This window comes from Berghia stephanieae, chromosome 2, assembly GCF_034508935.2.
Source record: "Berghia stephanieae isolate SIO BIC M18660-M18661 chromosome 2, UCSD_Bste_1.3, whole genome shotgun sequence".
Lineage (NCBI taxonomy): Eukaryota > Metazoa > Mollusca > Gastropoda > Nudibranchia > Aeolidiidae > Berghia > Berghia stephanieae.
Genome location: NC_088361.1, coordinates 116,809,955 through 116,823,311, shown reverse-complemented (window position 1 = coordinate 116,823,311; position 13,357 = coordinate 116,809,955). Strand labels below are relative to the sequence as shown.

General features: G+C 34.6%; 2 protein-coding genes across 3 annotated transcripts in view; one reads left to right on the top strand and one right to left on the bottom strand.

Annotated features, from left to right (window-relative positions):
• Positions 1-5,762, top strand: part of LOC144966347 (arsenite methyltransferase-like) — a 15,153-nt gene extending 9,391 nt beyond the window's left edge. Inside the window, exons 4-10 of the mRNA XM_078902672.1 lie at positions 186-322; positions 1,425-1,494; positions 1,959-2,040; positions 3,132-3,263; positions 4,327-4,466; positions 5,030-5,146; positions 5,508-5,762. Of these exons, the coding sequence (XP_078758798.1) occupies positions 186-322; positions 1,425-1,494; positions 1,959-2,040; positions 3,132-3,263; positions 4,327-4,466; positions 5,030-5,146; positions 5,508-5,564 (735 nt within the window). The 3' untranslated portion in view covers positions 5,565-5,762. The remainder of the gene's footprint in view (positions 1-185; positions 323-1,424; positions 1,495-1,958; positions 2,041-3,131; positions 3,264-4,326; positions 4,467-5,029; positions 5,147-5,507) is intronic.
• A 2,124-nt stretch (positions 5,763-7,886) lies between these two features.
• Positions 7,887-12,181, bottom strand: LOC144963844 (uncharacterized). Of its 2 annotated transcripts, XM_078897790.1 has the most exons (3): positions 12,022-12,181; positions 9,742-9,824; positions 7,887-8,886 (listed from the first exon to the last, which is right to left on the bottom strand). In XM_078897790.1, the coding sequence occupies exons 2-3, from the start codon at positions 9,812-9,814 to the stop codon at positions 8,531-8,533; spliced, it is 429 nt and encodes a 142-aa protein (XP_078753916.1). In that variant the 5' UTR covers positions 9,815-9,824; positions 12,022-12,181; the 3' UTR covers positions 7,887-8,530. The 2 variants fall into 2 exon arrangements, with proteins under 2 accessions (XP_078753916.1, XP_078753917.1); XM_078897791.1 differs by lacking the exon at positions 12,022-12,181 and having other exon boundaries at positions 9,742-10,029.
• Positions 12,182-13,357: the final 1,176 nt, after the last annotated feature.

Genomic DNA, 13,357 nt, shown 5'->3' with positions numbered 1-13,357 from the left:
TCTCTTTATGGTAGCCTATAAAGAGTTAAAAATTACACGTAGTTTTTTGTTATAGATTCGATTATTTTTGGCTGGCAGAACTGTTACGCATACTGTAAATAGTTTTGCATTTACCGATTTTAATTACTGTTTTATCTTTATATATCGATTCATTATTTCTGGTTAAAAAATACAATGTATTCTAGTTGGAGGTGGCCAACAAGTATATTGACTACCACACCAAGCTCTACAATCACCCCAAGCCGAATATCAAGTTTGTGAAGGGAAACATGGAGAGGATGCAGGATGCTGGTATTGAGAGTGATCAGTTTGACATTATTGTGTGAGTATCGTTTATTATGTCGCTTAGCTTTTCTGATTCACGTCACCATTCCAAAATTATCTGACCAAATCTGACCTTTTACAAAAGCTTCCTATGTACGTCACTGTTCCGTAGTTCTAACATGTCCACCTCACTTTGACCTACGACGAGGATGTTAAGTTCAATTATAGCTTAAGATTTTCTCTAATCCCCCCGTATATTAGATGTCCCCCTGGTGTCAGAACGTGTGTTGTTGAGGTGAAACAGTACAATTTTGGTTTTACAACAAGACCAACATTAGGTTGAAGGGTTCAAACTGACAACTAAGTACCTTGAGATACGCTTCAACAGTCGTAACGTCACTTCCCTCGTAATGACGCATGGTAACTTAGTAACTGGCTCTAAACTATCAAAACAATGGCGGACGCCCTTATGAAATATTTTTCCGACGAGCATAAAAGCGTATCCAGAGGGAAAAAAAAAACATTAAAAATCTGATCATGTTTTGACTTCTACACATTCTGATCACAAGACATGTGAAAAGTTCTAGCCAGCATGAAGAATAAAAAGTACCGATTTTATTTGTTTAGAACCACGATGGCCGCCGTTGCTCGGCGACGTGACATCAGACTATTGAATCCAATTGTGACCTTAGGTATAAAATCAAACATAAACAGAGTGGAACCAGGCCTATTTGCGTACAATTCATGTCATGTTTTGGTTAAGCCGTGATTACAAGATCCATGCAAAACATTTCAAATTACTTCATGTAACATGCTGTGTGTGGTGCGTGCAAATTAAAATCGGGGAAAAGATTCATACAGGAATCGGTAAACCTGAAACCTATACAGGTTCGCACACGCAGTTATACTTCTAAAAATAAACTTAAAATAATTTTTGTTTCACTATCATTGCGTCAAATTTTTCATGGCTAATAAATACATTGTTTTTTTATTGTCTATGATTGAAGAAAATGACGAATCATTGTTAACAGCGCAAATTTTGAAACCAATTGCATTGCTTGTATTATCCACATGACATAAACATACATTGCATTTTATACCCTTGCTTTCCCAAATTAGCGTTGAACTATTTTGATTTCTCCTTTTCTTTTCTCTCGCAGTTCCAACTGTGTCATCAACCTGGCAAAGGACAAACTTGCTGTCCTCAAAGAGGCATATCGGGTGTTAAAGGTAATATCACCGATGCTGAAAAAACAGAGTTCCTACATATTTAGGGTGACTTATTAGCTTAATTCTATTTACATTATTAATAATTTTGATTTATCTTACCCATTGTCATTTTTGTTGGCTGAAATGGCATTTAAGCTCGAATCATTTCTTTTAAAAGATCGAGGTTTTTTTTTTTGGAAAATATAATAACTTTTGTTCAACTAAATGAATGTTGAGCTTTCTCTACACAAGTAAATATATTTATACAACGTACTTCAATGACCCTTCAATGCTTAGTGTGCCTCTAAATTTTACAATTTACCCCTACTTTGTCTGCTTGTCTGCTGAATCTAAATGTTTTCATTTGTGCGACTCTGTGAAATGTTTGTCTGACTAGATAGGTTCACTCTTCTATTACCGAATTAAAATTCTTTTAAATAATAGAAGGGTAATCGAACAATATTAAATCCTTATGCCTCCCACAGGTTGGTGGAGAATTACATTTCAGTGACGTCTATGCAGACAGGGATCTTCCACCAAGTATCCGAGAACACGAGGAATTGTGGTGTAAGTACTACTACATATTATTATTCAACAAGGCACATTCTAACATTGAAGAAAAATCACAGTTGTCATTAAGTTTATTAATTTCTTTTAGTTAAGGCCATGTTGACAAACAATAAATAGTCAACATTGAATATTTTGTTTAATTTTCTTTGTACCTGTACGATAATCTTTTATCTTAACCATTTCAATTCTTCACGATGATTGTCTAAGAATATTAAAAATTTATAGAAGGGTATTTATTTCTAAATTTTAAGAGGGAACTGATCAAATATATTTTATTTATTACGCACAAAAAAATATTCATATATTGTAGACGAGAAGGGGCTAGATGATACATAAAGAAAGAAAGAAAAGTTTGGAATGTAATTTAATTTCAGATCAGATAATAGAATTGCAGGAAGATAAATTTAGAGGAGAATTCATACTAGAAAGTTTTACAAACTAAGATTTAGGGCATATTTCTTGCAACAAGAGTAAGTGTTCTACCAGTTTGTTATTTGGCACCCAAAATGAATGGTCAGTAGTTAGAATGTCAAGTGAGGCGGATACTTTTGTTTCTGAGATCATTCCTTCTTTTATGTTAAAAGATATGCATTGCTTTCTTTTCAACCTTTATTCACGAGGCATGTGAACAATCCAGTAGGATCTATTAATAGCGGACTAAGATTTATTGTCATCTTACGTTGGTTTTTATTGCTTTATGCGGTTATGTGGTCTAGTGGTATGACACTCGCTTTGGGATCGGAAGGTCCTGGGTTCGAACCTCGCGCTCAGAGCATAGTTGAGTCCTTGGAATAGGCTCTTTACTCACATTCTCTCACCGCACTCAGGTGTAAAATGAGTACCTGGCCGTTAACAGCGTTAAGTTGTCTTTGTCCAAAAAATTGTAATATCGCCTAACAGGCGTCATGTCCCGTCCTACATGTTAAATGTTGCTGTTGACCAGGGACCCCTTGTAAAGCGCTTTGAGCACATTTAGTGGATATTGCGCTATATAAAGCTCAATTAAAAAAATATTTTTTTAATGAATAAAACTTACCATCATAATAATATAATTATTATAATTATTAATATTAACACTATTATTTCAGGTGAATGTGTCGTCGGGGCTCTATGGTGGCGAGACTTGTACAAACTGGCCAAGGAAATCGGGTTTTCTACCCCGCGTCTTGTCACAGCGGGATTGTTTTCCATCGATGATAAGTCTTATAAGGATTTCTTAGGTAATTGGATCCAAACTTATAAACATATGATATTTTCTCATTTTCTCCAGAGAATTTTTATACATAAAAAGTTTCAAACCTGAGACTGCTTATAAATTTTAGGCTTTTGACTTTTTGAATAATGGAATCAAAAGTTTGTGACTTAAATGAGAAAAAGGTGTTTTGTCGTTGTCCGCATCTGAATATTAATGAAGAGACAGAAATAACAACAACAACAACAACAACAACAACAACAAAACAACAACATGGTATCACAAGGTATTAGGTTAAATATTATGTAGTTGTGTTATCTACAACATCTGTGAGAAAAGCGTCTTTGCCGATTTTTAAGCATATGCATAAAACCGTTTTAGATTAAAGATCGTAGTTTGTGATGCGAGGTAGTGGTTTTGTATTTTATAAATATTTGTATATTATATATGTGGACAAAATTGGCACAATGTCCACACGTTTTGACACTTTGAGAAACTATTTCTGCTATTCTATTGGAGTTAGATCGCCAGATTTTGGTTTGTTTTACATTATTCACTGATGGAAACTGATGAAAACATTATATATATATATATATATATATATATACATATATATATAATATATATATATATATATATATATATATATATATATATATATATATATATATATATATAATATATATATATATATATATATATATATATATAATAATATATATATACAATATATATATATATTAAATATATATATATATATATATATATAATATATATATATATATAATATAATATATAATATATAGCCAATGTCAGATTAAAAATGGACTCCCATTGTTTTATCTGAATTCCATGGTTTGCCTATGCCTCTCCGTGCTTCACAACGCTTCACTAATTCCCCCAGGAAGCACGAAGTAATCAACTGCCTATTTCATACATTACTAGTTTATTGACCGGCATCATTTTTAACCTAGTACCTGTTACATAGCCAAATATTTAGTCATACCTAAATAATTTGCCAAGAGATTTATGCATTTTAGAATCATTCTATGTTTACACATTAACCATAAATAATATTTTATTCTTTACAGGTGATGCCAAATTTGTCTCAGTAACCTACAGTCTCTTCAAACTTCCTGCCCAACATTCCGAGACCAAGACCATCCTGTACAGTGGGTCCATTGCTGGCCACGAGGAGGAACTCAAGTTTGACTATAACATCACATTTAAGGTTCTCTACAACCGTTTTAACGTTTTTTTTTTCTAAATGAGATACCCAATGAGACGTAATAGGTTGTTTTATTTGTCACGAAAACCTACGTCTGATAAGCCAAATTCTCTCAAACTAACGCAAAATATTCTCTACTACAACAAATATAAATGAAGCTCATGCTTTGCGTTCAGTTAACAGACTTGATGAAAATAATGCAGTTAATCAATAACGCACTTTTGAGAAAATCTATCGGTCAAAAATTAGGAAGGACATTGTACTTACGTTAAAAAAAATGTATCTACAAATATGATAACAGAACAGAAATTATGGGATTATTTATAATGTTATAATGGAAAATATTTTATGTTGGTTTGAGAGTTTCTCCATGACAGCAATGAATCTTGTGTGTCAATTTCGGAAATCAGACTCGCACATAAGAATAGAAAATATTTTACATAGTGCCGAAAGTAGCACCTACAATTTAATAGCCGTTTTTCAATAAGATTTAATTAATTCGATTAGATTTCAACTTGCCAATCAGTTGATATTCAATTAATTGGATTGCTTTATACTGTCTTCAGAAAGGAGAAGAGGCGCACGTGAAGCCCGAACTTGCCACCATTTTGCAGACCTCCCGGTACAAGAATTTCTTCAATTTTTCTGATGGCGAGAAAGGACCCTGCAAATGCTCTAAATTGGTAAGTGCAGCTCTCACCATCAGCCAAGTGCTGAACTAGATATGGATAATTTAATATTCTATTCGGTATATAAGAATTAAACTCATACATTTTCTGACCAATTTATTCCCTTGATTAGCTTCAGCATGAAGTACTTTGTGAAACATAAATATTGTATGCAATAGTTTAAAAAGTGAGTATCATTATTTTCATTTTATACTGTAAAATACGAAAGAAACCTAACTTAAAAGGAACACTGTTTATTTTAGTGTCGGGGTATATTCCTAAAAAAGGGCTTTTTACAAGAGAGTAACAATGAAAACTGATGATGTTGCTTTTATTAGATATATAGAAACTTGTCTCTTTTTTTCTTTAATCCCAGGAAAAAGATCCATTTGAACTGTGTGCGGAGAAAGGGAACCAAAAAGGGTGTTGCTGATGTTTTACATACTTGTTTATTATACTATGTATTTTATCAAGCTTATTCCATTTGGAATTTACAATTATAACATATATTTGAGGGTGATACTACTTGTACTGGTTGATGGAGAAAAAATGTAAATATTTTAATAAGTTATTTTCACACACACACATACACACACACACACACACACACACACACACACACACACACACATTCTATATATGTATATTATATTATATATATATATATATATATATATATTTAAAATATGACTAATTTTATATCGTACGCAACTCGCCACTCTTGTCATAATCAATGCCAGGCCACTGCCTTCATTGCCATCTTGATTGTTTTCAATCACTGCCATTATCATCATCAGTCATCGGTAATCACCATTGCACTGTCACGGTCGATATCATCATCATCGGCACAACCATTATCGTACTTTTCTTCACCATCCATCCCCTTCTCCTAATCCTTTCACTACCGCCATTACCACCACCACCACCACCACCACCATTAACATCATCATCATCATCATCATCATCATCATCATCATCATCACCACCACCATCATCTTTAAACAAGTCATTACAATTGTTTCATCATGATTTATTCTAATTATTTGAATTTATCGCCATCAGAAATACATGAATAATATTACTAACAATTTTGTTTCATTTTCTACTTCTTGTTAACTGAGAATGGAATTCCTTGCAAGTCATAATGCTTTTCATTTAAAATAAGAAATAAAGATTCATTTGAGTGTCTAATCGAAACTCGGGACACATCTTTCCACATAATTTGATTAACTGTAACAAAATTTAAATAGCATTTATAATGCATTTGATGGCCGTTATCACCAATAGAGCAGACTGTGTTAAAAATAACATTTAAAAAATGGCAAGAATTAAGATATGACAGAAATGTACTTTTTGCCATTGAAGCTAAAGGTTTAATCTCCAATACGCTGCAACAGTCGTACCGTCACTTCCCTCGTAATGGCGCATGGTAACTTAGTAACTGGCTCTAAACTATCGGAACAATGGCGGACGCCCTTATGAAATATTTCTCCAAAGAGCATAAAAGCGTATCCAGATGGGAACAAAACATTATAAATCTGATCATGTTTTGACTTTTACACCTTCTGCGATCACAAGACATATGAAAAGTTCTAGCCAGCATGAAGAATAAAAAGTACCAATTTTCTTTGTTTAGAACCCCGATGGCCGCCGTTGCTGGGCGACGTGACATCCGACTATTGAATCCAATTCCCATGTTTGGTATCGTCAGCTTGTTCTCTCACGCTCGCGTGTGTTGTATGTGTTATATGTATATGTGTGTGTATGTGTGTTTCCAAAAAAATACCTTTTTACAGTTTCGCAGTTCCCAATTACTCTTTGGAGTAATAAAACTGAAAGGATAAATGTCACGAGGAAATCCAACTGAAGTATTTTGCGACGTGCATTGAGAATAATTCATCCCTGGAAATTCGCTAAATTGTTATTCGTTTTTATTTTCTTTAGTTTTATGTTTATAAAGATAGTATCTATCTTTCTCCAAGTTGTAAAACATTGTTTTCCATTCATTTGTAAACAACACACAAGAGGTAAAAATAAAAATGAACAACATTCTGTCAATATGAAATTAACATTTTAATTATAGAAAAGAATGATTTAAAGATCCACATGCACTCAATTTTGATAATAAATAACAGTGTTCCAATTTTACAACATACCTAATTGAAATCCAAATAAGGATGATTCCAGGAAAGTGAAAACTTTGTTTTGACAAGCATTAACGGTAATTTTATACAAAAATAATTGAATATGTAATTTGATACCAAGTAATTAGTTGAATTATATGGACGGTCATTGGTATAAAATATGAATTCGAAATGGATTGTCTGTAGTGAAGATAAAGAAGAATGAGATAAAAATATAAAGGTTGCCGTAGGTACTCTATCTGTGCAAGCGCCATGTCGTCCGGTAAAACTATTTTTAAAGCTTATATTAAAGCCCAACCTCTTCCATACCCTTGTGACCAACAGAGACTAATCACAACCCAGTGAGGCAGGTAATCGAAACACACATAATGTTAAGTGTTATTGCAGAAGTGGCACTATTCTTTTTATTTTTCTTCCCAAAATCAGCTCTCTCTCTCTCTCTCTCTCTCTCTCTCTCTCAACGGAGAAAAAAAGTGTGAGGTAAAAAAAACTGGTTCCAATCTCATTGGATGTGAAACCATTCTTCCGGAGGACTGGATATATATATATATATATATATATATATATATATATATATATATATATATATATATATATATATATACCTCGTGTGTTTATGAGTGATAGGATCTTATTTTCTAGTATGAATAGATGTTGGTCGTCAACCCATCCCTCGCTCTTTTACGTTCCGTAATCCCAATAATCTGCATATACACCATGCTAATAAAATAGTTATGCCACCTTATGACTCAATACGCAACCTATTCAATATTAATTCTCCGAAGGGCTGAATACATACGCACGTCCAAGGATTTTGGAACCAGAAAAGTAGAAGGTGTGACGTCACAACTTTTCTACCCCATCTCACAGTTAAAGTGGATGTCCTCGATATTAACCAGTTAACTGCCGTACTCTGGAAAAACACGTATTTTCGAAACTTGGCCAGAAAACTCGGCCTTCAAATATTGATCGATTAAAATGACCCTCAGAGGTCCCAGGTTTGAAAGTTTTTGTCAAGATGAGGGTTATTTAAATCGATTGATATTTGAAGGACGAGTTTCTTGACCAAATTTGAAGTACTTGTTTTTCCAAAATACGGAAATTATCTGGCTAAGTGTTATAACAGCAGCCGCATTGTTTTTTTTTTTTGTGTGTGTGTGTTTTTTTTTTAATTCTCAAAATCACCTCTCCAGCACCTATACAGTTAAAGTCGGATCCCTCTATACTATTTTAAAAAAAAAAATTTGCCCCTTGATCATATTGTGAGGGTGCCATCATGAACATTGAACCAACTAGGGAAGAACGGAGATCCAACCCCAACATCGCCATCGCCCCTGCCCTGTGTGACCTGGGTGTTGGGTACCTTGCTGGCAGCGTTGATATCTGGCAGAGGGGGCGTGGCAGGTGGTGGGGATGCCACTTCGGGACCGGCAGATGCCACGTTCAGAACTGATAGCACGTCTTTGACGATTCGGAATATTAGAGCAGGGTCTATCACAGGCATTCTGGTGACTATTGTTGGGATGTTCATCGCCATGGAGGTCGTATCACGTGATATCGAGGACATGTAACTCATGAATTGGATGTATGACAGCATCTCCTCGTCGATTACTGGATACAGGACAGACAATGGGACGAAGACAAATTAATTGCTTTGTAAATTATGATCATACCCTCCCCCCTCCAAAAATAACAACAAAACAAACCAAAAAACAAAACAAAAAACGAACCAAAAAAGACATAAAAACAAAAACAAAAACAAACAAAACAAGTCAAAAACAAAACCAAACCAAAAGAGCACACAAAAAAAACAAACAAACAAAAAAACAAAACAAAAACGAAGAACAAAAAAAAAAAATAACTAACAAACCAGAATACAAAGAAACAAAAACCAAACTTCACAAAAAAAAAAAAACAACAAAAAACCCAAAAAAGCAAAAAAAAAAAAAAAAGCAACAAATAAACAACAACAACAACAACAACAACAACAACAAAAAAAAAAAACCCAACAAAAACCAAAAAAACAAAGCAAACAAAGAAAAATACAAAAAAAAACACAAAACAAAACAAACAAAACAAAAACAAAATAACAAACAAAAAAAAAATTAAAAATTGTTACAACCCCCCCCCCCCCCCCTAAAAAAACCCAACAAAAAACAAAAACAAAATCAACATTAACAGTGTTGCTTATCACGACGTCTTTACAAGCTAGATCCTGATTGTTGATTCTTGTTTTGTTCTCTCTCTCTCTCTCTCTCTCTCTCTCTCTCTCTCTCTCTCTCCCCTTCTCTCTCTCTCTCTCTCTCTCTCTCTCTCTCTCTCTCTCTCTCTCACTCTGTTTAACAAGATTTGTGTTGTTTTAAAACTACCCCAATTATATGGCCTAAACGTATAGCAAACATCGCATCAATCTTTTATAAAAATCAAATTAAAGATTAAACATAATCATTGAAGTAAATTACTTACATTGTGATTTTGTCATCGGGCCGAAACAGCAGACGACACAGATGAAAGCTGTCAATCTGCACCAGGTGTTCATTTTTGTTTACCTGAAAAATATTTTGTAATTCAAATGAGATTGTCATAGAGAATTCGAACCATGTTAAAACATTATCCCAAAATATTGAAACCAACAAAAATACGAAAAATAAACAAATCAAACACGAAACAAAAACACTGCACACAACAAAAAAAAAAAAAAAAAACAAAAACAAAAAAAAAGACAAACAATATAAAACCAAACACACAAACCGGGAAAAGCCAAGACGCTCCCCCCCCCCAAAAAAAAAAACACACACAAAAAATAACAAACAAACAAGCAAACAAACAAACAAACAAACCCACTATAAAAAACAACAAAAACCCTAAAAAACAAGGAAATGAATAACAATCAAAAGAGTAGTAAAACGTAATAGAAAAAATTGCACATCCAAATTCAAATAGGTAATCACATACCCATACAAAATAATCGTGAAACCAAAAGTCCAAGAAATACCAAAAACCGCTTTTTCTACCAAAGAAAACCAAACAACAGGTTATAATCCTAATTCAGTTAAACAAGTTATACTCATAATTCAGTTAAATTCTATCCAAGTAAAATTTCTTTATTGTCCGAATATACTGCGTATTACTCGGGGCATATAGGAATAACAGTAAATAAAAATAAGAATAAATTTTAATAAATAGATGCAACGTTACGCATTAAGAAAAACCTTTATGTTATGAATATTGAAACTTTCTCAGGACCCATTATTTAGCTGGCTGGTCTTTACTGAAAATGGCTTAGGATAGTACAAATTCTCAACAAAGAAATAATATAGGAAATAGGGGCAAGCTATTTAATAAACGACTAGTATTCAATGTCACCCTAAGGTATTATAAGCTGTAGGTGACTGTAGAATTTAGAGTCATTAGACTCATGGAACTGGAGTTTATCCCAGTATCTGTATCGTGAAATGGACAACAGCAATTGCTTGTTAATTGCTTTGGATAGGACGCTAATCCATCACAACGTACTTTCATCCAGAACTAATAGACCCAGCTACCCGATCAACATCACTTCGACAGGGGGCTCAGAAAAAAAAAATAATCTCCATACACCTGGGATCGATCACGGTGAAGCAACTGCTCTACCATCTGGGTTATCGGGGACCTCAAGTCAGTGGTAGTATCAGTCAAAGTGTCACCTTCATTTCGGAAAAATAGCTATTTAGGTTTTATCACAGCTGTCTTGAATATAAGCTGAATAGACAAAGTTTTGAGACATAGATTCTTAACATTTTTTGGGTCAAATTTCAGACACGAGCGAGTAAATACTCACAAACTTGAGACATGTACTGAAAGTGCGGCTATGTGGTCTTGTGGTATGACACTCGCTTTCGGATCGGAAGGTCCTGGGTCCGAGCCTCGCTCGCTCGGCGCATAGTTGAGTCCTTGGAAAAGGCTCTTTACTCACATTCTCTCCTCGTACTCAGTTGTAAAATGAGTACCTTGCCGTCAACAGCATTGTCTCTGTTGGAAAAAAAAATTAACGTCGCCTAAAAGGCGTCATGTCTTTGTAAAGCGCTTTGATCACGTTTAGTGGATATTGCCATATATAAAATCTCAATTTAAAGTAATTATTGGGTTTATGCTGGTCAAGAGCATAAAAGAATGATGGCAATAAGATAGAGAAGTCGTGACGTCACACCTTCTACTCGTCCGGTTATAACATCATTGGAAGTGTGTATGTAACCAGTCCTTTGGAGGACGAATAATGAATAGGCTACATATTGAATCATAAAGTTGCATAACTATTTTAGAAGTAGTTTGTATAGGCAGATTCTTAGGACTACGGGACGTAAAGAGCGAGGATGGATGATCATTATTAACGACCAGCGTATTATATTTAGACTAGAAAAAATAATGTCATCAATTTTTGTATACAGTCCTCCGGAAAAGTTGTTTTACACTTCCAATGAGCTTGGAACCAGTTTTTTTACATCGTACTTTTGTTCCCTATTTCACAGTCTTATGAGTCCAACAGGGCACCAAAGTTCAATGAAAAAAGTCTCTCTCTCTCTCTCTCTCTCTCTCTCTCTCTCTCTCTCTCTCTCTTTATCTCACATGCCCCCCCCCCCCCCCCCCCCGCCACACACACATCATACACACAAACACACACGAATACACGCGCACACATGATAATTATAATGACACTGTCATGGAATCAAACTTAGAACTGACACGATGCATATGATAACAACTCACGTATTACAGATAGAGCCAAGTCGAAATCCCGTTATTGAGTAATGACAAATAGCACGTGAAGTGATTGTTTTATACATTCGTGACGTTGAGTTTTGATGGGCTCAGGAACCGAGAGATATTAAGGGACATAACTGAGATATTCAATTTAAGCAAGATTGACGCAATTGTTATTGCCCCTGGCAAAAGAAATGGAAATTTGCTCGGCCAAGCATATGACATGTAACGTTTCTCATAACAATTGTTTCAGTTAATGCCCTAATGATCACAACGCATCAACATTATATAAATTTGCATGTAATTTAGAATATTTCGAATGACTGACAGGTATATTAACGCACAAGGTGGCCATTGTTGTCTATATTAATTTTCGAATAAATTAACTGCGTCAGAGAAATATGACGTATTATCTCATCACAGTCTGTATCCTAATCGCTTAACATTCCACATAATATGTCACTGTCTCTAAATAAGAATGACCTTTATGACTAATGGATACGATATGATACAGCCTTAAACAGAAACTAAATCATGACAGTACATGCAAAATGATGTGAATCGACATTCCTACACGTTATAATGATCGTCATATTTTTCCATGCCATTTCCATTTGTCAGCAGTGTTGGATCACGTCACCACCCAGAATACGGATTATGCGTAAAGGACTAAATAAAAATCGGAAGGAGTAGTAGTAGTAGTAGTAGTAGTAGTAGTAGTAGTAGTAGTAGTAGTAGTAGTAGTAGTAGGAGGAGGAGGAGGAGGAGGAGGAGGAGTTAGAGGAGGAAGAGGATGAGGAGCAGGACAAGGAGAGGGAAGGATATGAAGTAGAAAAGGAGGATGATTAGGAGAAAGAGCAGGAGAGGATATTACATAATGAAAGAAAAAGGGTTAATTTTTAACGGCGCATATGAAACTTTTAGGTCATCGCAGCGCCAATCCAAAGGGAGATGATAGGGTATTTAAAAATAGATATAACCTTCAGCAGGAGACATGAGTAGATATCAAGAGCATTTTTTCCATGTGATCATTTTAAAACTCCCTTTATGGCCCATTCAAAGATGCAGGATTCCCACCAAGAGATACACTCATACATTAAGTTTCTCAGGTCTCCCCGTCCCATGTCTCCCACCCCTCAACTATAGATAGTATGCAGATGACGTCACTCAGACCTTTGTTATTGTTTTTGCCATCCGCGTTTGTGAGTTGTTCTCACTAAACTGTATTAACCAGACTATAAAAGTTCATGGTTACACAGAGTTTGTGTGTTGGTGCGTTATACTTCCGGATGGCAATGTTGTGAACTCCTTGGCCAAGCGCATTCTAATTATATATATATAT